The 24982-nt window shown below is 34.5% G+C and overlaps 1 protein-coding gene across 5 annotated transcripts in view; it reads right to left on the bottom strand.

Moving 5' to 3' along the window:
- Nucleotides 1–1054: 1054 nt before the first annotated feature.
- TXNL1 (thioredoxin like 1) overlaps nucleotides 1055–24982 on the bottom strand; it is a 38180-nt gene continuing 14252 nt past the window's right edge. Inside the window, exons 4-10 of one of the 5 annotated variants that reach the window (XR_011542056.1) lie at nucleotides 20076–20198; nucleotides 18345–18414; nucleotides 16739–16911; nucleotides 7415–7519; nucleotides 6676–6757; nucleotides 2707–2749; nucleotides 1055–1289 (exon numbers count right to left, since the gene is read on the bottom strand). Coding sequence is in view for 2 of the 5 variants with exons in the window: in XM_070627687.1 (XP_070483788.1) it covers nucleotides 2711–2749; nucleotides 7415–7519; nucleotides 16739–16911; nucleotides 18345–18414; nucleotides 20076–20198 (510 nt within the window). In the remaining 3 variants the exon portion in view is untranslated. Of the gene's footprint in view, nucleotides 1290–2706; nucleotides 3656–6675; nucleotides 6758–7414; nucleotides 7520–16738; nucleotides 16912–18344; nucleotides 18415–20075; nucleotides 20199–24982 lie in introns of all 5 variants that reach the window. The other 4 variants (XR_011542057.1, XR_011542058.1, XM_070627687.1 and 1 more) reach the window with 4 other exon arrangements.

Below are 24982 nucleotides of genomic sequence, written 5' to 3' on the forward strand. Positions count from 1 at the left end.
GAAATACATGATATAGACATCACCACAGGCCAGTTATGTGCTTACATACAAAGGAACTAAACATTATCTAATGACTCTAGGGTTTCAGAAAGCGACTATTTTTAACACAAAAACTTCTCCACAATTTTTCCATAAATGTGTATAAATACATTGGTCTCCCAAAGGTAAACAGTATCTCAACCATGTTCTTAGACAAAAATGCCCTCAAATGTATTATTTAAATAACTGAATCAAAATTAATAGTCTTATGTACTCTTTTCAAACACAATTTTTAAAATACTCAGAAATTTAAAAATTAAATTTTAATTTTAAAAAGAGAAATTAAATAATTAAAATTTTACCAATACTTTCCAGATTACAGTTTTGAGATCAAAGAAAAAGCAGTAAGAAACAGATTTTTTGCTTTGCCAGCCTTTTGTGAAAGACCTTTTAAACATATACATTTGGTCAATTCATTGTCAACCTTAAATCATATTCTGTGTATTTACATTGATTATTTTTGAAGTTAAGATAATACATACTTGATTAAAAGATACTAATTCCTGTTGCTTCATGAATTCATGGTACCATATTTTCCCCTACCATCAGATTTCAACATACCTCCACTAGTACAGAAAATGGCTGACTTGAATTTTTAAGGTCTTTCCAGAAAGATTAAAATCTGTGGTCCCATTAACTAACAGTTTAGGTGAAAACAGTTAAATTTCATTTAACTTGTGTTTATTTCTGGTAGTTTATAATTTGAGTAATTTCTATTGCCCAGATACCCAAATGCTGTTTAATAAACATATGAGTTAGTACTCATTTGAACACAGTTACCTGTTCCAAGCCCATTTATCAAAATCACTTGCTCTGTGTGTGTGTGTGTGTGTGTGTGTGTGTGCATATGAACACACACACACTCCTTAATTCCCTAAAAGAGTTTTGCTCCTCTAAGGAGAGAAACTGGCTTTTGATCAATATGCTACCAGACACTTAAGTCTCTTCTAAGGTCAAAAGTTGGCCAATTTTCAAATAAATGGAAAGAGAACACACTTATTTAGAATGACAAAAATTGAGCTTGGCAAAAGTAGTGACTTTTATTTACAATTGCATGTATCAAGATTACAATAGAAACACTAGTGATATCATCTGAACAAAAGCAATGATTTATTGGTAATGGCAATGAATGGAATATTGACAGTCTCTGGCGAGAATCAAGCAATTATCCAGGAGCTGTAGATCTGATTGCAACATGGTCTTCCAGTGTCTTTTGTACCTTAGTGGCTTTCACCTTTTTTGCCAACTACCTAGAAAAACAAAAATAACTTTTATATAATCTTATTGATGTAGAAATATGGGTTATTTTCAAAATAATATTACTAATTGGTAATCATCTTTAAAACCAGGTATTAATTTTCATCTCTGCATTTTTTTGGCATGCAGTATATTTTCATTGTTGAAGCAAACTGTGTCCCTCCCTCCCCTCCCAGCCTCAAGAAATTAAAAATAAAACACATGCAGGCTATTTCTGGTTTCCCACACTGTTTTAAGAAAAAGTAATACAATTTTTCAAAACAAGGTTAACAGTTTAGAGAAGTTAATAAAAAAATGATGCTATATAAGTAAAACATATTGGGCATACCTATTTTTAGGCAATTAGAAATCAAATGTCAATCACAAAATAATCTAGAATTAAGATTATGCTAAACTTATGTCTTCATGCCCAAGATGACAGGTTTCTACACTTTTCTCTCAGTATATAGACATGCAATGAAAACAGATTAAAAATGATTAATTTTGCTTAGTTTCCATTTTTAAAACACCCTGGTTGCTACAAACGTACTATTAAAAAATATAAAGAATAAATCTTGTTTCTGTCAATGATTAGAAAATTTCTCTACTGCAGTGGCTTAAAAAACATCCTACTTGCTATAAATGTGGCAAAAAAAATGCAGAGTAAACTTGGTTTCTACCAACAGATTTAGAAAATAAAGCTTCTGCAGGAGTGTTCTATAACTATGTTCTGATTGAATACTTTACTTCAAATCTAAAGGTTATCAATAGATACTGTATTCTCATAGCAGAAATGCCTCTAAAGAAATCTACTCACAAGCTATTGAATATATATTTGTATACAAAAAGATTTCTACGTATATTTGTAAACGTAATTTTCATACTTTATATTGATTCTGTTCTAAATAGCAGTGTGCCTGACTAAAGCAAGACTCATAAAGGTCTTCAGTACATGTCTGGTCTAAATCAGAACATGCCTGGGTCAATGTCATTCATGAGGGAAGATTATAAAAACTTTTTCCACTGAATTCCCAATTACATGATGCTAGAAATACTATTTTCCCCACCTTGAGGAAAACCACTTTTATTACTTTGAAAGAACTCCTCTCTGATCGAAAGAAATCATGTGTTAGAAAGTCCAAAAAGCCAGAAAGATGAAAGAGATAGTTTCATAAAAGAGTATGTGGATGAAAATAAGAAATTTAGGTTTTCAGAGCCAAGGGGAGCCTTCTTAAGAAAGAAGGGGAGGTGGCACTATTTGTATCACAAATAAATTTAAGCAGATAAACACTGAAAGCATTATTCATCATTATATCACTTGGGAACATGCAAAACACAGAGCTATTAGATTAAGCAAAAGAAAACAAAAACAACTAATATTAAAAATTAAAATTTTAGCAGATGTGATACAGAAGACACAAATCTGCATACTGTTTCACAGGTTGATAACTCTCAACTTGCCAATGTGTACTCTCTGTAAAAAAGAAGAAATTCAGCATTCCAATATAGATTTTTCTCACCCCAATGGTAAAGCTCTTTTATTCATTTTTAAGGCTTTATATTACACCTCAGACAAGCAAAAGTCTAGGTACATCAAAATTAGATGCCAAAAAGAATCCAGTGATCTTCTATGTTAATATTTTAACCCAGCCTAACATTCAGTCCATAAGACTTTCAACTGGCCTTTAGCTCACTTGGGTAGGCAAAGCAGAGGACACGCCCACAATTAATCAGCAAAAAAGCTTCTGGCCAACAGTTCTAATGAGAAAAGAAAACTCACATCTCTCAACTACAGCCTAATCAATATATCATACTAGTACTGGTAAAAAAGAACTTGAGGAAACTGTTCATATTGATTTCCAAAATGATTCTATAGTTCCTAAAAAACAAAATTTAAACTTTAGATTGGATTAAAACATTATCCAACAAATAGTTATATCTGAAAGCATTTACAACAACGTAAGTTTTGTAGCAGTATTATTTCTCAAAATGTAGTACAAAATTTAATATGAGACAGGAGAAAGTTAAAAAAATAACAAGTCGGGGGAGCAACATGGTATGGTAATGAAATTAAAGCACACCTAGTTGCAAGCCCAAAACAAAACCAAAACAAAACAAAAGGCCAATTGAGAAACATGACTAGAATGTGATGTGAAGAGAGAGATGGTTGAGGAAATCTAGGTAACAAGGCTGATCCAGATGACAGAAGCTGTAGAAATCTTGCACCAGCAATGGCGAGAACATGGGAAGGGTGAGAGCAGACAGGTGCTAGATGAGCAGAGAAGCAAGGAGGGGAGTAGAGTGAGATAAGGCCAATCTTTATATTACTTCATTTTAAAAAATCTTCTGTTTTTAGTTCATTTGAGTTGGATTAAAAAAGCTGAAAAATAAACAGACAGAAATGTTACAAAAATAGCTGATACGGTGAACGGCCAGTTTAGAAGTCTATTTTTATTACAGTGATAGAAAATCTGCTCTGCTTTTCACATGCACCTCATTCCTTAAAAAGCAGAAGTCCCTTCAATTTTGCTCATTTTTGTACACTTACATTTTATTACTTTTGTATTAAAATAAAGCAACCCATGTAAAGAGCCTATTTTAGCAAAGAAAACATCTACTTCCAATTCAGATGGCAAGCTTCTCATGCCGAAACACAAAGAATCCATTTACAACTACAAACAGCATAAGTGTATATTATAATCTGTGCACAATGCCCATACGAGCCAAAACCAGACAAGTGAAAGGTGTGTACTAGTCTATCAAATCTTAAAAGTATAACCTAATAAAATGGTAATAGCATGCAAGGTGGTCTAAGATTTCTATCCACATCCAAGATTCATCAGCTTTACCTTAGCTTCTGCCATCTTAGTGACATAAGGAGAAGGTCAATGACATTCTCAAAGCTAAAAATTATCTAAAAACAACTCATACAACATAAAAACGTAAACTGAAAATGCTAATTGTATTTTATCATTCATTAAACTATTTTATATGGCTCTCTTCACTACACAAAAAGGTATCAAAACTTTCCTGTCGTGATAAAGTACATACCAAATCTATTTTGAAATTTGAAATTCTAATTACTATGGGTTCCCTTTAAAATTCAGACTAAACAAAGGGAAAGAAGTGCTGTACTTGACCTGTCCTTGAATGAGTCGTGCACCTTCCCACTTTCATACCCAAATTCCATTTCTCCATTCCACCTGGAGTGCCCACTGCTATCTTTTCCTCTATCCATTTCTACTCTCAAAATTTAGTTCAAGGCCCTCTTTCTCCACAAAATATTCTCATGCTTTCTCACCCATTTTGGGGAAGAAGGATCTATCACTGGGCTGGGAACGTAGAAGAGAGAGAATACTCTGTGGAGGAAGAGAACCTTGAACTAAGCTTTGATTAATTTTGATTAACTTTCCAAATGTTTTGCATTATACTTCAAGAATATAAACTCGATATAGACAAGGATCATGACTGTACCTAGAATAGTAATATAGAGACAAGTCCCATACATGTATTTGTTATTTCCTTCACTAGAAACCAAACTCATTTATAACTTCTAACCAGTGACTCTATCCATACAAGGACCAAACCAGCTAATTGCAGTTAAACATAAACTAATTTTTTTTGCAATTTTCCTACATTGAAATTGCTGATTTAGCATAATACAAAAAAAACACTGAAATATTAGCTTACTTTTGAGGAATAACCCTACAGGGCAATGAATGACACAAGCAGAACAAATCTCATTCAGAAACTATTAAAAGGAAATGTAATATTAACGTACATAATAAAATAATTCAACCAATTAAAATTTATCAAACACTAAAGCAAGCGACTAAGAAATCCAGAACACCAAAAAGGGAGTCCATTATAGTATTAAATTATTCTTGCAGCAGTTCTCAGTGTGGTCCAGGCTGGGGCTCCCTGAGACTCTTTCACGAAGTCTTCAAGGTCAAAACTATTTTCATAATAATGCTCAATTGTTATTTGCCTTTCTAACTTTCATTGTCTCACAAGTGTACAATAAAGTTTTCCACAGGCTACATGACCTGTGACAGCAAAAGCGACTGAATGCAGAAGCAGATATGAGAATGAGATGATTCTATTAACTAGACAGTAAAGAAATTGATAAAAGTATAAAACAATGCTCCTTTTCTCACTAAATTGGTTTTGTCTTGGAAAATATGTATTTTAATTTAAAAATATTATTTGTGTTAACATATGAGCTTATTATTTGTAAATATAAATTTAAATATTTTTAAATTTATTTTTAATTTCTTAAATGTTAAAACATTAGATAAATATACCCCACATAAATAAAAGTTCTTTTTGGCCTTTAATAACATTTAATACTGTAAAGGGGTCCTGAGACCAAAAAGTTGAGAACTATTGCTTTACAGTAATTTTAAATCAGGTAAAAAACTATTTAGTTAAATGAACAAATAGCCAAAATATAAAGCAAACACAAATACTCTCAAGCAAGAAAGGTCTAACACTTGTGCTATACCAAAGACAGTCCAAAAAAGGTAGTCTGGTAGTCAAAAAAGAGAAAAACGGGGTGGGAGGCAGGATGTTAAAAACAAAGAGGTGAAGACAGATTCTCAGATGGACAATATTAATGCACATTAGAAAAACTATAACCGAATGGCAGGTTGGTAAGAAGATGAACAAGAGAGAGTAGTGATTACTTAGAGAAGAAAACAGAAATCACATAGCATAAGTTGAGATGAGACACAGAAACTAGAGACAAATTAATCTATGAGGAAATAATGGGATTTAGAGCAATAGATTTTATGAAAAGATTAAGCTAACAAACTATGCAAGGCACAAGAAAAGTAAAATCCAATGGCATTTAATTCAAACGAGCAAACTAACAAAGCAGGCAACCAAAAACATCTCTGCTGCTCACACATTTTCCCAGCACAGCATATTTCATATCATAAAAACGTAGATGTTTAATCTCTGCTTCTTCTGACCTGTCATTATACATATGTCAAACACTTGACATGACTGATCTAAGTACCTAATTGTTCCTACAGCTCCCAAAAGCGAATTATACTGTGAGACAGTAAGACAGTAGTTGAAAAATGACCAGTTAAACTATCTATTGTCAGGTTATCAATTTTGTCAAAACAGCATACAATTTTACAAGCTCATCCACCATTACGCAATTTTATGAATTCTTCTGTAATTGAATTAAAATTAGATCTATAGATACCACTAAAAGAAGCAAGTTTTCAGGATGTTCCACTGCTCTAACTCCCCAAACTGGGGTCTAAATTGTTAAGCTGGGTGCCTCTTCCTCCATGTGCCAGCAGCCCTAGGGAAACTCTTCCTCTCTCATAATAACCTCAAGTCCTAGATTCTGCTACAGGCAGCTATCAGAAACACAGTGATACCTACATCTCCTGTGCTGCGGCACGTTTCATCTGTGTGTAGCAACTGGGTTCTGTGCTGATAAAGCTCTCAGTGGTACTTCTATGACCTGTGGTTGTATATTTTAAGAGTCACCCTAAGAAAGTGTTACCAATTAGAAGCAGTTCCACGAATGTACAAAATGTTCTCATTCCTAAAGTTCCCATGTACCTTATAAATTCTTTGCAAACCTTAGGACTGTGTCCTCAAAAAAAAAAAATTAAATATATAAAAATAAAACCTGACTGTTCACTGAAAATTTGTTTGCTGAAATGTTCTTTCAGCACACAGACATGGTTTGAAAGCATTTCAGAGTAGTAAAACTGAGTCCACTCTTTTTGACCAAAATTATTCAAGTCATTTTAAGTATGTTTTCATCAGAATGATAATCATAACCTTAATGTAGCAAAGTTCTTAAAAATTGACTAATAATAATGATTTAACTTACTTCTATTTTTCCATTATTCCTAACTACTTTCTGTAACCAAACAATTATTCTTACCCTCTTATTTGGATGCCATTCATTAACAGACACTATTATCAGCAGGACTTACCATTTTTTATTACAGATTTCTTTTAGTTGGATATTTAAAAATGCGATTAGGAGAACTTACTGTCCTAGTTTAACTTTCAAAATTTCATGACACGATATCATTTTGGTCTTTACGAAATTATTTCTTTAAAACTGTATTTTTACTTCTCCTAAGCATCATTCAAACAAACTTACTCGTTTGAAGTCATTCATATTTGTTGCCTGGACTGGAGTACCAATAAAAGTAAAATATGAAATTCTTGTTGTTTCTTCTTCACCTTGATTGGACTGAACAAATATCTACCAAAAAAAAAAAAATTTACATTAACAATTACAATTCTTTTTTCACAAACATGTTTTAAGATTGATTTCCTTATATTATTAATAAAAATGCCCTCCATTCTTTTTTTTTTCCTTAAAGATTGGCACCTGAGCTGACATCTATTGCCAATCTTCTTTTTTTTGCCTTTCTTCTCCCCAAAGCCCCCCAGTACACAGTCGTATATTCTAGGTGTAGGTCCTTCTGCTTGTGCTATGAGGGACCTCACCTCAGCATGACCTGATGAGCGATGCCATGTCCACACCCAGGATCCAAACCAGCGAAACTCTGGGCTGCCGAAGCAGAGCACACAAACTTCACTCAGCCATGGGACCGGCCCCTGCCCTCCCATCTTTTTAAGGATGAATCCAAATTACATTTAGACTTGGTACTCCTACAGAACTACTGATTCCACTATTTGCTCTGCTATTCTCACCCTCTCCAGGGATGTCATGGCAAGACACCCAGACATACAAGAAGTTCCTGACAATTTAGTGTAGTCGTGGGAGGGGTCATAATTAAATTCTTTACAGAGAATGAATGTTAAGAGAGTATGAAATTCATGATTACAATGCGCAGATCACTGTTGAAATTTTATTAAAATTGTAGTTTTTCACTGAGGAAAATTTCTGTAGTTATATTATTTCTGATACTCATTCATTCACTGTATTTCCAAGGATATTAAGAGGGAAAAAACAGTATTGGAAATCATCTGCTAAAAAGATACTACAGCCTGCATATTTTTCTAAGCTTGATTCTTTATTTCTATTTAAGAACTAGCCTGGGTATGTTAGGAGACAGAAGTTTTACTCACAGATCCTTTTTCGATATATAGAAATTAATTTTATTTGCTCCATTTTTTAAAACACAATACTTTAGATGCTGTCTGCTTAAGAACATTGCTTCTCTGGATTTGGACAACATACTTCTTTCATTCTCAAATGGCACTCATGAATTTTTATTGTTATAGGCAACCACACATTCATCTCAAACTGAGATTATCAATTAGAAACTCCAAATCTTTAAGTAGACTACTAAATAAGCTCTCCATTCATTTATTTGTAATGCTCTCTAAATCTAAGCAAAAGGTTATATTCACACTTTTGAAATTCATGTACTGGGGGTGGGGTGGCCCTCTGCAGGAACACCTTCGCTCTCCAAGTTCCCTCACAGCCCATGGCAAAGTCCCACACAGAGGTGGCTAATGTATTGCAGGGGTGTCTTCATCAAGCCAGTACCCCAGGACAGCAGAGAGTGAGAGCAGAGCGAGAACAGCCCTGGGATCATGCAGGCAAAACAAAGTGCCCCTCTCACCACCTGGCACTCAAGCTCAGCCGGTGGGCCACAGTGCCAGCATGTAGGATAGAAAAGCAGCAGCAGCTGTGATCGAGCGAGCTAGGGTCGCGGCAGGCTCAGAATATATAGCTTTTGACCCCTACCCTGTGGGAACAGGTGGAATCTGCAACCAAATACTATCACAATGCAGAGGGACAAATCCACATCATCAAACAGTATGAAAAAATATATTAACACTCCAGACTAGCAGGAAAATGACAAACAGCTAGAAATCAATCCTGAAGGCACAGAAATTTATAATCTAAATGACAGAGAATTCAAAATAGCTATCATAAAAAAACTAATGAGTTACAAGAAAATACAGATAGACAGTTCAATGAAATCAGGAACTTCACAAAATAGATTGAAACTATAAGGAAAAATCAATCAGAAATGTTGGAGATGAAAAACAAAGGATGAGATAAAGAAAAATCTGGACTCCCTGAATAACACAGCTACTATTATGGAGGAGAGATTCAGCAGTAGGGAAGACAGAAATTTAGAACTGCTTCAGGCGGAGGAGGAAAGAGAACTAAGAGTAAAAAGAAGAAAATTCTCCATGAAATATCTGACTCAATTAGAAAACGCAACATAAGGATTATAGGTAATCCAGGGGAAGAAGAGGAGAATGGAGCAGAAAGCTTGTTGAAAGAAATAACAGCTGAAAACTTGCCAAACATGGGGAAAGACCTGCAAATACAAGTGAAGGAAGCTAACAGATTTCCTAATTATATCAATGTAAAAAGACCTTCTCCAAAGCATATAGTAGTAAAGCTAGCAAAGTCAATAACAAAGGAAAAATATGAAGGGCAGCAAGACATAAAAAAAAACTTACAAAGGAACTCCTATCAGGCTTTCAGCAGATTTCTCAGCAGAAACCTTACAGGCTAGGAGAGAGAGGAATGATATATACAAACTTCTGAAAGACAAAAACTTTCAGTGAAGAATACCCTATCCAGTGAAAATACCCTTCAGATATGATGGAGAAATAAAACTTTCACAGATAAACAAAAGTTAAGGAAGTTCATCACAACAAGAACCCCACCACCTACAAGAAATGCTCAAGATGGGCCTCACACCTGATAAAAACAGGAAACAGTTTATGAAGCCTTGAGCAAGGACAGAAATAGGTAGACAAAATCAGAAAATTGCAGATCTCTATCAGAACAGGATAGCAAACAGTTTTATAACGTTAAAGATGGAGGGAAAGAAAACACCAAAAATAAATCTAATTTTATCATTTTAAGCACAAACTCACAAGACAAAATTGAATAAGCTGTGACAATAATAACTTAGAAAGGGACAGAATCAGCTTAGTCTAAGAAAATAAGAGGATAAGAGAAAATGGACTATCTCATCTAGGAGATTTTTTTATACAAACCTCATGGTAACCACTAAACAAGTAACCAGAGCAGAGACACAAATGATAAATAAAGACAAAACTAAGAAAACCATCACAGAGAACTACCAAACTGAAGTGGTAGTCTGAAATACATGAGACGAGAAAAAAGAGAAAATGCAGAAGAACCAGAAAACAAGCAATAAAAATGGCAGCATTCAGCCCTCATATATCAATAAGCACTCTAAATGTAAATGGATTGAATTCTCCAATCAAAAGACAGAGTGGCAGGATGAATTAGAAAACAAGACTCAACAATGTGCTGTCTGCAGGAAACAGATCTCAGCTCTAAAGACAAATACAGGCTCAGAGTGAAGGGATGGGAACACAATACTCCAAAGTAATGGAAAACAAAGAAAGCAGGTGTTGCCAAACTTTTATCAGACAAAGTAGACTTCAAAACAAAAAAGGTAGTGAGAGACAAAGGGGGACAGTATATAATGATAAAAGGGACACTCCACCAAGATGACATACACTTATAAATATATATGCAATGCACCCAACATATGGGCACTGAAGTACATAAAGCAACTACTAACAAACCTAAAAGGAAATATTAACAACAACACAGTAAGATCAGGAGACATTAATACCAGACTTACATCAATGGATAGATCATCCAGATAGAAAGTCAACAAGGAAATAGTGGATTTAAATGAAAAACTAGACCAGATGGACTTAATAGACACACATATATAGAACACTCCACTCAAAAACAACAGAATACACATTCTTCTCAAGTGCACATGGAATATTCTCAAGGACAGACCATATGTTGAGAAACAAGGCAAGCCTCAATAAATTTAAGAAGATTAAAATCATATCAAGCAGCTTTTTGGACCATAATGCTATGAAACAAGAAATCAACTACAAGAAAAAAGCTGGGAAAGTGACAAACATGTGGAGACTAAACAACATGCTAATGAACAACCAATGGATCATGGAGAAATCAAAAAGTATCTGGAGACAAATAAGAATTAAAATAGACCATACCAACTCAAATGGGACGCAGCAAAAGCAGACCTAAGAGGGAAATTCATAGCAATACAGGCCCACCTTAACAAACAAGAAAAATCTCAAACAAGCAATCTTAAACCACAGCTAACAGAATTAGAAGAAGAATAAACAAAGTCCAAAAATACACAGAAGGAGGGAAATAATGAAAGAGCAGAAATAAATAAAACTGAAGCAAACAAAAAAGGATCAATGAAACAAAGAGCTGTTCTTTGAGAAGATAAAAATTGACAAACGTTTAGCAAGACTCACTAAGGAAAAAAAGAGAGAAGGCTCAAATAAATAAAATTAGAAATTAAACAGGAGAAATTACAATGATACCATGGAAATACAAAGGATTATAAAAGGATACTATGAAAACCTATATGCCAACAAATTAGACAATCTAGAAGAAGGGGATAAATTCTTAGCCTCATACGATGTCCCAAAACTGAACCAAGAAAAAATAGAGAATCTGAATAGACCAATCACAAGTAAAGAGATCGAAATAGTAATCAAAAACCTCCCCCAAAAAAGCCCAGGACCAGATGGCTTCTCTGGAGAATTCTACCAAACATTCAAAGATTTAATCCCTATCCTTCTCAAACTATTCCAGAAAATTGAGGAAGAGGAACACTTCCTAACACATTCTACAAGGCAAATATCACCCTGATACCAAAGCCAGACAAGGACAATACAGAGAAGGAAAATTATAGGTCAATATTGCTGGTGAACACAGATGCAAAAATCTTCAACAAAATATTGGCAAACCAAATACAATGATACATTAAAAAGATCATACACCATGACCAAGTGGGATTTATATCAGGGACACAAGGATGGTTCAACATCCAAAATCAATCAACGTGATACACCACATTGACAAAATGAGAAATAAAAACCATATGGTCATCTCAACAGATGCAGAAAAAGCATTTGACAAGATCCAACATCCATTTATGATAAAAACGCTCAATAAAATGGGTATAGAAGGAAAATACCTCAATGTAGTAAAGGCCATATATGACAACCCACAGCCAATACCATACTCAATGGGGAAAAACTGAAAGCCATCCCTCTGGGAACAGGAACAAGAGAAGGATGTCCACTCTTGCCACTCTTATCCAACATAGTACTGGAGGTTTTGGCCAGAGCAATTAGGCAAGAAAAAGAAATAAAAGGAGTCCAAAGAGGCAATGAAGAAGTGAAACTCTCACTGTTTGCAGACCACATGATTTTATATATAGAAAACCCTAAAGAATCCATAGGAAAACTATTAGAAATAATCAACGACAGCAAAACTGCAGGGTACAAAATAACTTAAAAAGTCAGTTGCATTTCTATACTCTAATAACGAACTAACAGAAAGAGAACTCAAGAATACAATCCCATTTAGAATGGCAACAAAAAGAAAATATCTAGGAATAAATTTCACCAAGGAGGTTAAAAACCTATACAATGAAAACTATAAGACACTATGGAAAGAAATCAATGATGACATAAAGAAATGGAAGGATATTCCACACACATGGATTGGAAGACTAAACAGAGTTAAAATGTCCATACTACCTAAAGCAGTCTATAGATTCAATGCAATCCCAATCAGAATCTCAATGACATTCTTCACAGAAATAGAACAAAGCATCCCAAAATTCATATGGGACAATAAAAGACCCTGAATAGCTAAAGCAATCCTGAGAAAAAAGAACAAAGCTGGAGGCATCACAATTCCTGACTTCAAAATATACTACAAAGCTTTTGTTATCAAAACAGCACAGTACTGGTACAGAAACAAGCACACAGATCAATGGAACAGAGGTGAAAACCCAGAAATAAAACCACAAGTATATGGACAGCTAATCTTCAACAAAGGGGCTAAGAACATACAATGGAGAAAAGACAGTCTCTTTAATAAATGGTGTTGAGAAAACTGGGAAGCCACATGCAAAAGAATGAAAGTACACCACTATCTTATGCCAACCACAAAAATTAACTCAAAATGGATCAAACACCTGAAACCACAAAACTTCTGGAAGAAAATATAGGTAGTACACTCTTTGACATCGATCTTAAAAGGATCTTATTGAATACCATGTCTTCTCAGACAAGGGAAATAAAAGAAAAAAACAAGTGGGACTTCATCAGACTAAGAAGTTTCTGCAAGGCAAAGGAAACCAGGATCAAAACAAAAAGACAACCCACCAACTGGTAGAAAACAATTGCAAGTCATATATCTGACAAGGGGTTAATCTCCATTATACATAAAGAGCTCACACAACTGAACAACAAAACAACAAACAACCCAATCAAAAAATGGGCAGAGAATATGAACAGACATTTCTCCAAAGAAAATAGGCAGATGGCCAATAAGTACATGAAAAGATGTTCGACATCACTAATCATCTGGGAAATGCAAATCAAAACTACCCTAAGATACCATCTTACACCCAATAAAATGGCTATAATCACTAAGACAGAAAATAACAAATGTTGGAGAGGTTGTAGAGAAGAAGGAACCCTCATTCACTGCTTGTGGCAATGCAAACTGGTGCAGCCACTATGGAAAACAGTATGGAGATTTCTCAAAAGAACTAGAAACAGAAATACCATATGACCCAGCTATCCCACTACTGGGTATGTATCCAAAGAACTTGAAACCAACAATTCAAAATGACTTATGCACCCCATATTCACTGCAGCATTATTCACAATAGCCAAGACATGGAAGCAACCCAAGTGCACACTGACTGATGATTGGATAAAGATGTGGTGTATATATATACAATGGAACACTACTCAGCCCTAAAAAAAAAAAAAAGAAGACAAAATCATCCCATTTGCAAGAACATGGATGGACCTGGAGGGTATTATGTTAAGTAAAGTAAGCCAGATAGACAAAGACAAACATCAGATGATTTCACTCATATGTGGAAGATAAACAAACACTTGGACAAAGGGAACAGTTCAGTGGTTACCAGGGGAAGAAGCTGGGGGGAGGGCACTGGGCATGAAGGTGAGCACATATATAGTGGCACACAAGTAATAATGTACAACAGAAATTTCACAATGTTGTAAACTAATAACGCAATTTAAAAGAATCTGAAAACACACGCACACACACACAAAAAATGGTGTTGGGAAAACTGGACAGCCACATGCAAAAGAATGAAAGTAGACCATTATCTTTCACCATACACAAAACTTAACTCAAAATGGATCAAAGACTTGAAGGTAAGACCCGAAACCATAAAAGTCCTAGAAGAAAATATAGGCAGTACACTCTTTTGACATTGGTCTTAGCAGGATCTTTTCAAATACCATGTCTACTCGGACAAGGGAAACAAAAGAAAAAATAAACAAGTGGGACTTCATCAGACTAAAGAGCTTCTGCAAGGCAAAGGAAACCAGAATAAAAACAAAAAGACAACCCACCAACTGGGAGAAAACATTTGCAAATCACATATCCAACAAGGGATCAATCTCCAAAATATATAAAGAACTCACACAACTGAACAATAAAAACAACCCAATTAAAAAATGGGCAGAGGATACGAACAGACGTTTTTCCAAAGAAGATACACAGATGGCCAAGAGGTACATGAAAAGATGTTTGACACCACTAATCATCAGGGAAATGCAAATCAAAACTATATGAAGATATCACCTTATACCCATTAGAATGGCTATAATCACGAAGAAAAAAATTACAAATATTGGAGATGATGCGGAGAAAAGGGAACCCTCACACACTGCTAGCTGGAATGCAAACTGGTACAGCCACTATGGAAAACAGTATGGAGAGTTCTCAAAAAATTAAAAATAGAAATACCATACAACCCAGCTATCCTACTACTGGGTATTTATCCAAAGAACTTGAAATCAACAATTCAAAGAGACTTAAGCACCCCTATGTTCACCGCAGCATTATTCACTATAGCCAAGAAGTGGAAGCAACCCAAGTGCCCGTCAACTGATCACTGGATAAAGAAGATGTGTTATATACATCCAATAGAATACTACTCAACCATAAAAAAGACAAAATTGTCCTATTGGTTACAATATGGATGAACCTTGAGAGTATTAATGTCAAGTGAAATAAGCCAGAGAAAGACAAATACCATATGATTTCACTCATATGTGGAAGATAAACTAACACACGGACAAGGAGAACAGTTTAGTGGTTACCAAAGGGAACAGCATTGGGGGGTGGACACAAAGGGTGAAGGCGAACATTTATATGGTAACTGACAAATGATAATGTACAACTGAAATTTCACAATGTTATAAACTATTATGACCTCAATAAACAAAAATTCATCTACTTAATTTGATTAGACTTTCTGATCAAAACTGTCATTTCGATTTTAACGTTATCAACAAAAAAGTGACAGCCATGTTTTCTGTGTCTTAAGTCACTGACTAAAATTCTGATTGAGACAGGACACAGGATGTAGAGACTTGAGTCTATTACAAGATAACTGCACTCAGAGATTCTCAATGACAGAGGAGATTACATCAGGATGTCTGGGTTGAAAGGGCTTTTTCCAACAAATAAATGCCTTCCTCCCATTACTTAAGAAACAGGTGAGGATATGTTACAAATACAAGTATGGTCAGGAAAATATTTTATAACCAGTCTTCTAGTTTAATATAACCATTTTCTTCAATTTCATTTGGGTAGAACATTTCAAATACTGAAAACTCAATTTAATTATAACCCTTCATCTTACTACTAACGACAGTCCGTGAAACTCCATTGAAAACCCCCTAAGGACACGTGCTACAGCATTCTTCTAATTTACAAAAACAGAATCATTCCATTAAAACAAAGAAATCACATTAGTTTGGCAAGACTTCTTCTCAGTGAATGTGCTGGCTCCTAACTCTTTTTCTAGGTGTTCTATGATTCTCTTCTAACCTTCCTGCCTCCCCCTCTGAAGGACTGGGCTGGGGGGGGTGGGGGGCAGGGAGCATGTGCTGGGTTTCAATACTAAAATTCACAAAAGCAATTAATAACTGCTAGGAAGCAGCTGACAATATAAATTAAGACGATGTAAAATTATCTTTTTAAAAAGTCATTTTTACTGAGATCATGATCATTGCACTATTAAAAACTCTATGTTCTAGAAAAGTTAATTGGATTTTTACAATGTATCATCACTCATCACCAGGTATGAAGGATAAAGCAGGAATATCTTCAGTGTAAGTATAAAAGTTCTAGAATAAACTTTTAACAAAAGTTGCCAAATACATATAAAATAAATAAACTGCTAAGTCCACAAATTTTTAAAAATTAACTTGTCCTGTCTCTTTCGGGCATATAGATAATTAAAAAGAAGAAAATTTAATTAGCTTATTATTCATTTCAAACCAAGTGGACAAATAACTACATTAAAGGATCATTTAGAATCACCTACACCACGAATTATAACCCACAAACTCATGAAATACATCTGGATAAAATGCTACTTACAGTTACACTGTTAACATTCTGAAACTTAACATAACGAAGTGGGACAATGCCATCTTCTTTAATATCATCCTCTGTTAGTTCCAGAGCTTGAGTTGGTTCACTTCTTTCTGCCTCTTCAAAATCCATAGATCGAGGTAGATTGATAAAAATTTTTACGTATTTAGGACCCTGACCTATAAAACGGTAGAATAAAATTAAATGCTAAAAACTACAAACATACAATACTTCTTCCCTTTATCATTACATTCACACTATACAGACACACATACACACATACCTACATATATACACCTTTGTAGACCTCTATCTTTAGAAATTGTAAGAAAGTCAGTATTTTTATAGCCGTTTTGGTTTTTTCAATAGACATTTACTGGTATACCCCTTGGCCTGAAAGCATTATACTAAGTATTAGGAATACTAGACTAAAACACATACATACATATACATGTACATACACATACAGAGTTCTCAGCTTCAACTACAAAAAACATACTATGATAAATGTAACGCTACTAGTGAAGAGGTACAGGGAGGGAGGCAATGGAGTCTGACAGTATATGGATGTTAACAAAAGTTTCATAAATGCAGTAACATTTGAGCTGGGTCTTGCAAGTGCCAACAACTGGTACAGTTTGTTAGTTAGGAGGAAAGCGTTATCTGTGACAACATTTAGCCAAAAGGAAATGAATTATACAAACTGCCAAATTTCATCTTAGGGATTAGGATGTGCTCAGTGGTAAGAGCACTTTTATAGAATGTCTTAGGTCCTTTAACTTCATGGCATAGTCTAAGGTCCCTATTCTATGGCTGATTAAGGAATCTTAAATATTCACATTGCTTAAATACTCACTTCTACAGTATTTTCAAATATTTTGTATTTTCAGAATAAAGGTACAATTTTATAAATGAAAAATCACGAATACATGAAAACTTAGAATAACAAATGAGAAAGGAATGCCATCTGATAAATAGGGTGCTGGCTGTTTCTCCCAATCAATTAAAAAAAAACAAAAACAAAAAAACACTCTAGTCCTCCCCCACCCATCCCCTCAACAAAAAAACCTCAACAGACACATTAAAAAAAAGGGAGGGGTGAATAAAAAATATTCTTATTTAGTAAAAAAAAAAAAAAAAAGAAATGCCAGGTCTGCACAATCATGTTTTCAGCATCCTAATATGTAGAAAGAAGATGAAATTATTAATTGAGCATAAATAGGAAGATCTAGAGCCTCAGTTTTATCATCTAAAAGAGGAGTTTGAAATAAATGTCTCCCAGTTCTGATCCTAAAAAATGGCTGCTTTGAACTTAGAGTTTTAGAGTAATAGTTGCAGGAAAGGGTTCAGTAGTTTTCAGATTAAGAGGGAACTTAAATCCTAAAATAAAAAACTTTAGAATTAAGATAAAAGTTTCCATTTTTTTGCCTTCAGTCCCTAATAATCTCATATTATTTGTCCATTCATTCATATCCTTGCTTTGCTCCAAAAATAATTTTACTCTTTCCCAAAACAAGGAATATCTACCTTTATTTAATAAAAAGTTTTAAACATGTGCTAACAGGTCTACAGAGCAGAAAGTTAGTTTAAAGAAAAGCTGTTCCTTACTCACCATTATCTGGCCCTTGAAATTTCATTGAATAAAGCTTAACAGGTTGATTGAATGCTACAGTAATAAGTAGCTGTGAAGAAAAGAGTTTCATTTTAAAAGGACACTTGAATACCTTGAATACATACAAAGCTAAGTAAAACAACAGATGCAAAAGAAATTTATTTCATCTAACAAAATCAAACCAATGTAATAAGGAAAATCAGTAAGTTGAAAGTAACTTGACCACATTGACATTGGAGAAATACAATCATCTATTATTCATATACAGAAGTGATAACAACAAAATTTAACACAATAAATTAAAATTATACATAAAAACCTAAGGTCTTCTGACCTATAAACTGACAAGTAATCTGCTTTCCATAAAATCCCCAAATTATTTAAGCTATATATCTTAGCCTATGAGCTGCTTTTTTTCCAGAATAGTTTATTTGTTAGCACCTACCCACATCACTGGACAACTTGGAAACAATGCACAGGTTACGTGGAGAGACTAGCCCTCAAATGAACTCTGATCCAAAACTCAAGACAAGAGGACTCTCACAGCTCCACGGTAACCTCTAAACCTCTATCCTAACTTATCTAACTAACTAAATTTGGAAGGCGACGTAAGGGAACTGGGATACAAAACACTGTCAGAAGGCCTACTTCTCAGAAACTCTGATTCCTTTGCTCAATCTTCTTTCTAGCTGAAACCGTGTCTGATGTAGCTACCCATGCTTCCACCCCAGGAGGAAGATTTCAGGGAAGGGATAGCCAGTCCAGCTGACAAGTGTCATCAGGTTACATTCAGGGCTCCATTTACAAGGAACACAGTGTGAAGGATACCCTCAAACCTACATAGTAAGGTAGCTCTGGTTGGAGCAAAGAAATATGGAGTTTGGAGTTATAATTTCATAATTATTGTGGTCTGGTTGCCTAAGAAAATACCTAGACTATTTCCTCTGGTTACATAAGTGCTTTTTATACTTGACCTGCAACAGTGTGTCAAAAAATATCAAGCAAGGTATATTTAGGGATTTGAACCACAGGTGTAGAGGAGATGAGACTGGAAGGCTAGAAACAAATCAAGTCAGCAACAATCAGACACCCTCTTCCTGAAGCCAGTGAACTTTTTCAAAAAGCGAAGCATGCTCAGATTTATATTTTAGAAATATAATTTTTGTGAACATGTAGAAGATGATCTGGAATGGGGACAAAGCAGAGACAGTGAAACAGAAAGTAAATTAAGGAAAATAATAGTCAAGATGAAGATAACGATGGCTTGATCAAGGCAGTAACACACTACTTCCAATGTGACAATAATGCAGGGAAGTACAGAGAAGTACAATACAGGTTCACATCTGGGAGTGAGGACTAGACATGTAAGGAGTGCTCATTTAATTAGTCTCTGCTTCTCAGAGACAAACTCATCTGGGTAGGTAAAAAGTATTGAAAGTGGGTCAAGAATGAACAAAAGGACTTAAGAGCAGTGAAGGCTCACTCAGCAGAGGAGCCAATCCAAGAGTTCTGCGGCTCTCCCTTGTGCAGCTGGCACAGAACAGAGAAAGGAGGTGGGTCTGCACCGTCCAAGGACAGGGGTCAAAGAAACTGAAAGTTATAAAAAGGAAGGAAGAAGTTGTCATCCGGGAAGGAGAGACATAAAACCGTAAGATGGAAACAGGATAAAGAAACAAGAACGGGCATAAATATTGACAATCTCTACAAGCCTTAACTTAAGCGTTCAATTACCTGTTCATCACAATCAGATTCTAAGAAGGTCAGGTCTTTTCGTAAACAATTGTCAAATCCATGCTCATCGCTTTCATTAAGACACTCACAGCCAGCTTTGTTAATAAAAGGCATCAAATCCATCTGAAACAAATTAAATCAAGACTTTAGGCAAACCATTTGGTATAAAAAAATCTTAAGAAATTTACATACGTGATTCTCTCTAGATTAGGCAATTTTAAAGAAAACTTTTCTCTCTTAAAATAGTCACTAAAACTTTTAGAATAATCCTTTCACTTGAATTTCTGACTGAGATCTACCACTAATTATTAAAGCCAAATCTAGGCTTAGTCCACTCAATAAAATATCAGAAGCCAAGTCTTTAATACTAAGACTAGCAAGTGTTGACTTATACTTTTTTACCAACAGTGTTTTGCAATGGAAAATACACAAATTAAAATGTTTGCAAGATCAAAAAAAAGCTTACTTCTTTCTTCTGGAAGCCATGGACTCTTTAAACCTACATACATGAAGAGCTTAGATTTAAGATTAATAGCAAATAAGGACTTAAAACACTTTTTATTATGGAAAATTTCAAACATACATAAATAGACTACAGTGAACTCCATGAACCCAACTTCCAACTACAATAATCATTAACTCATGGCCACTCTTGTTTTATCTTTATCCCACAACCAGTCCCTAACCATTCCCGATTATTTTCAAGTAAATCTTAGACATTCTTTTATTTCACTAACAAACATTTCAGCGTGTATCTCTAAGAGATAAGGACTCTTTAAAAAAAATCCTCAATATTATCATCACAACTAAAACAATGAATAACACTTTAATATCACCTAACATCAGTGTTCAAATTTCATCAATTGTCTCATAAATGTTTTACAGTTGAATTTTTAGAATCAGAATAAGGATCCAAAACAGTACAAACAAATCTGTCTCTTAAATCTCTTTTAATCTACAGTCATTTTGGCTGTAGATTTCTTACATTCTGAATTTTGCTGACTGCTTCCCTGTGGTGTCGTTTAACATATTCCTGTCTCCTGTATATGTGTTGGCTAATACTTCCACACTTCCAACAAAACACCAAAGATTTGTGGGGACAGTGGTTATCCTTGTCTAGTTTCTGACTTTAGAGGGAATGCCTCTAGTGCTTCCCCATTAAGATTTTATTGAACGCTTTAGTAATAAATGGGAATTGAATTTCATCAAATGCCTTTTCTGCATATTAGGAGATTATGATTTTTCTCCTCTGGATTGCTGGATTTTGTTTACTAATATTTTATTCAAAGATTTTTATACCAATATTCCTAATTGGAACTGGTTAGTAGCTTTCTTTTTTGGTGCAGTCTGTCCGATTCTGGAATCCATGTCATACTTACTTCAAAAAGAAATCTGGAAGTTTTCTTTTTATATAGTCTTATGGACCTGGCCGCCTACTTCTGAAAAAATTGGCCACAAAAATCCTATGAATAGCAGCGGAGCATTGTCTGATACAGCGTCAGAAGGCGAGAAGACGGCGCAAAAAGACTGGGCAGGGTTCTCTCTGCTGTACCTGGGGTCACTAGGAGTCGGAATTGACTAGATGGCAGAAACAAAATATGGTCTTAAGTAGCTGTAGTAACACTAACTATTGATCTTGAAGATTTGGTAGAATTCCCCTGTGAAGTCATCTTGGCCGCTGAGGAAGACCACTTTTACTATTTTCTCTATTTCCTCTATGATGATTGTTCTATTTAGGTGCTTCTAGTAGAGTTGATTTTGATAAACTGTGTTTTTCTAGAAAAGTATCCGTTTTATCTACTAAACAAGGACAACTTTCAAAGTTTAAAAGTATCATCAGTTGCATGTTCACCTTTCTATCACAAAGTGCCCTTATTATATTTTTTATCCAATCCAGAGAATACTAATGCATGTGTATCTAGTTCTGAAAGACTAAAGGAAACGCTTTTACATGTCAAATAATTATCAATGTGGTAATAATCCATTAGAACAGACTCCTAATTATTCATGGAGTAGCCTAAATGTTTCCAAAGCCAAAATGATACTGTGTTATCTTAAATGTTGCATAACATTAAATGTCAAATCTATTACTCAGAATAACATACAGTAGCCAATTAAGAGAAAGGAGGAGGGGAAAAAAGGAGCACTACAGAGCAAAGCTCCACTGTTGCAGAATTAATCTGAACTTCAAGAACATCTGCCTTGAAGAGGTAGTTTTGACAAAACCTTTTCAATGTTTATGTCTACCATTCTACCAAGATACCTCTTCAACACTATATCTAAGATTAAGACCCCAGGCATGAGCACTGCAGTCATACTTCCAATACCTTAATGATGAAAATAAAAATAGTTTTTAGATTTATTTATCATGGGGCACACGAAACAAGTATCAGATTCAAACAGTTGCATTAAAGTGCTTTGTTATACAATATTGTCTGGAACAAAGTGGCATTATATTGTATATTTGACATAATTGCAAACTGATATATTCCAACAATATGCAATGGGAAATAAATATCACTACCTATGTAATTAACTTGCCAAAAATGAGGAAAAACTCAGGAGAAAACAATCAGACAAATCCAGATTGTCGGACATTCTATAAGACAGTCTAGACCTGTGCTGTACAACAAGATAGCCATTAGCCACATGTGGCAATTTAAAATTTAATTAAAAGTAGATAAAACTAAAAATTCAATTCCTCAGTTGCACTAGTCACATAACAAATCCTCAACAGCCACATATGCCTAGGGGCTAGTGTATTAGACTGTTGCTGGTTAAAAGTTTCAAAAAAGATAGTCATGAACGAAAAAAAAGGCAGAGAGAAGTTTCTAGACTAAAGAACACTAAAGAAAACTGACAATTTAATGCGATGCATGATCCTTGATTTCATCTGAGATGGGGGAAAATAGCTATAAAGTATATTTTGGAGATAATTAAGGAAATCTGAATGTAGGCTGCATATTAGAAATACTGTATGAATGTTAAATTTCTTAGCAGTGATAATGGTATCATGGCTATATAGGAGAATGTTCCTGTTCTTAAGAGCCACATGCTGAAATATTTAGAGATGAACCATCATGACATCTATAATTCACTTTTAAATGATTCTCAGAGGATAAAAGTAGACAGATATCTAGGTAGAGCAAAAATAGCAAAATATTCAGAACTGACAAATACAGATGAAGGGAATATGTCTTTACTGTACTACTCTGCCAACTGCTTTTTTTAAAAAAATAGGTTTCACCTTTTTTTTTGTAGAGGGGGAGGAAAACTCCAATAAGAGACACATAGGAAGTTAGAAAAACCTTTCCATACTTCAAGCTTTGGGTTAAAGAAAGAACTGTCTACTGACTACATAACTTAGGGTCATTTAACAGTTGATTTCATTTTGATGAATGACGATAAATTCATAGACCAAAGCTTAGAGTTCAGAGGTCAGAATACCAAAATACACCAACAAGCCTCAAAATTCAGAACACATGCAAATGCAAGTTCAATTTCAGAGTGTTTAGCATTCAAACTTCTGGAGAGGACGACTGGATTTAGAGGGCATAAGGGGCTATTTGAAGCCATACTGTTCTTTTCTTAGCAAACATGAGAGACGAGAGATATAATGTTTTAAACTTTCCCAACTTCAATAAACATTTCAAGTTCACAAAAACACTCTCTTACTTCTGAATAAGAATCTATTATGATTCTTAGCCTTTTGAGTATCATGTTTACATCTTTTGTAATATCTCAAATCTCCCTAAAAGAGAATACACGCTCTCTCTTACTCTGGCTCTAGTCAAATTAGGAGTTTCAATACTACAGATGTATAAAAATAATTGCATAGCCTCTTAATGTTAAAACATAACGACTAAAAGTATTTATTTCAAGAAATGTCAAGTTTTATTTAAAAACTGTCAATACACTTTTGCAATGCTTATACTTACAACTTAAGATACACGTTTTCATACAGTGACTCTCACTAAGTTTCTATTTTCGTGTGAGAACAATGACATTTCTTGGGAACACGTGACCAGTTTTAAATATTTAATAACCCTGTTAAGACCTTAATAGTTCAAAACTTTAATGTCTTGATTGACACCTAATGAAAAAAATGAAAATGTTTTAAATAGCTTTTCACATTGTATTCATAATATTTGCATGAAAATTAAATTCTTTTTACTTCTTAAAATTTCATTTATTCCTGCTTATTTCCTACCTGAGGCCAAAATACTGATATCACACTTAACTGATGTATAATAAGTGGTGGGACTGTTGCACTTATAAGACTTTTTCACGCAAACACTCTTAGTAATAAAAAAAAATACAAAGACGTAAACACAACCGTTATACAAGTCAAACGATTTCCAAAATTTTCCAAAGGGTGTCACAACCCTGACTTACATGTTCATACTTTCTAACAGATTACAATTTCAAATTACTATTTAACAGTCCTTTTTAAATACATACTAATTGCACTTCCCTAACTAAAAGTAATTAACATTAGTACCACATGTTAAAGACACTTTTTAAAGACATAAGTCACCCCCAACACACACAAAAAGAATCTCTCATACTTACCTGAATATAGATTCTCCTTATTCAGCATGAATTTAAGGGGCTTAGAGAAATGACTTGTAGCCCCATAACACAGATCTGCTTTAATGTACTTGATACATCCTTTTTCATATATTAGCTTTAACTTGAAGTAACACTTAAGCCAACACCTGTGCCAGTCTTCCTCTATTTTGTATGTGGGTCACCACCACAACATGGCCACCAACGAGTGGTGCAGGTCCATGGCTGGGAATTGAACTCGGGCCATTGAAGCAGAGAGCACCAAACTTAACCACTAGGCCACAGGGCCAGCCTCTAAAAAATCATTTTTTGATCTGCCAATACAATAATTTAATAAC

Source organism: Equus przewalskii, chromosome 7 (assembly GCF_037783145.1).
Source record: "Equus przewalskii isolate Varuska chromosome 7, EquPr2, whole genome shotgun sequence".
Classification (NCBI taxonomy): domain Eukaryota; kingdom Metazoa; phylum Chordata; class Mammalia; order Perissodactyla; family Equidae; genus Equus; species Equus przewalskii.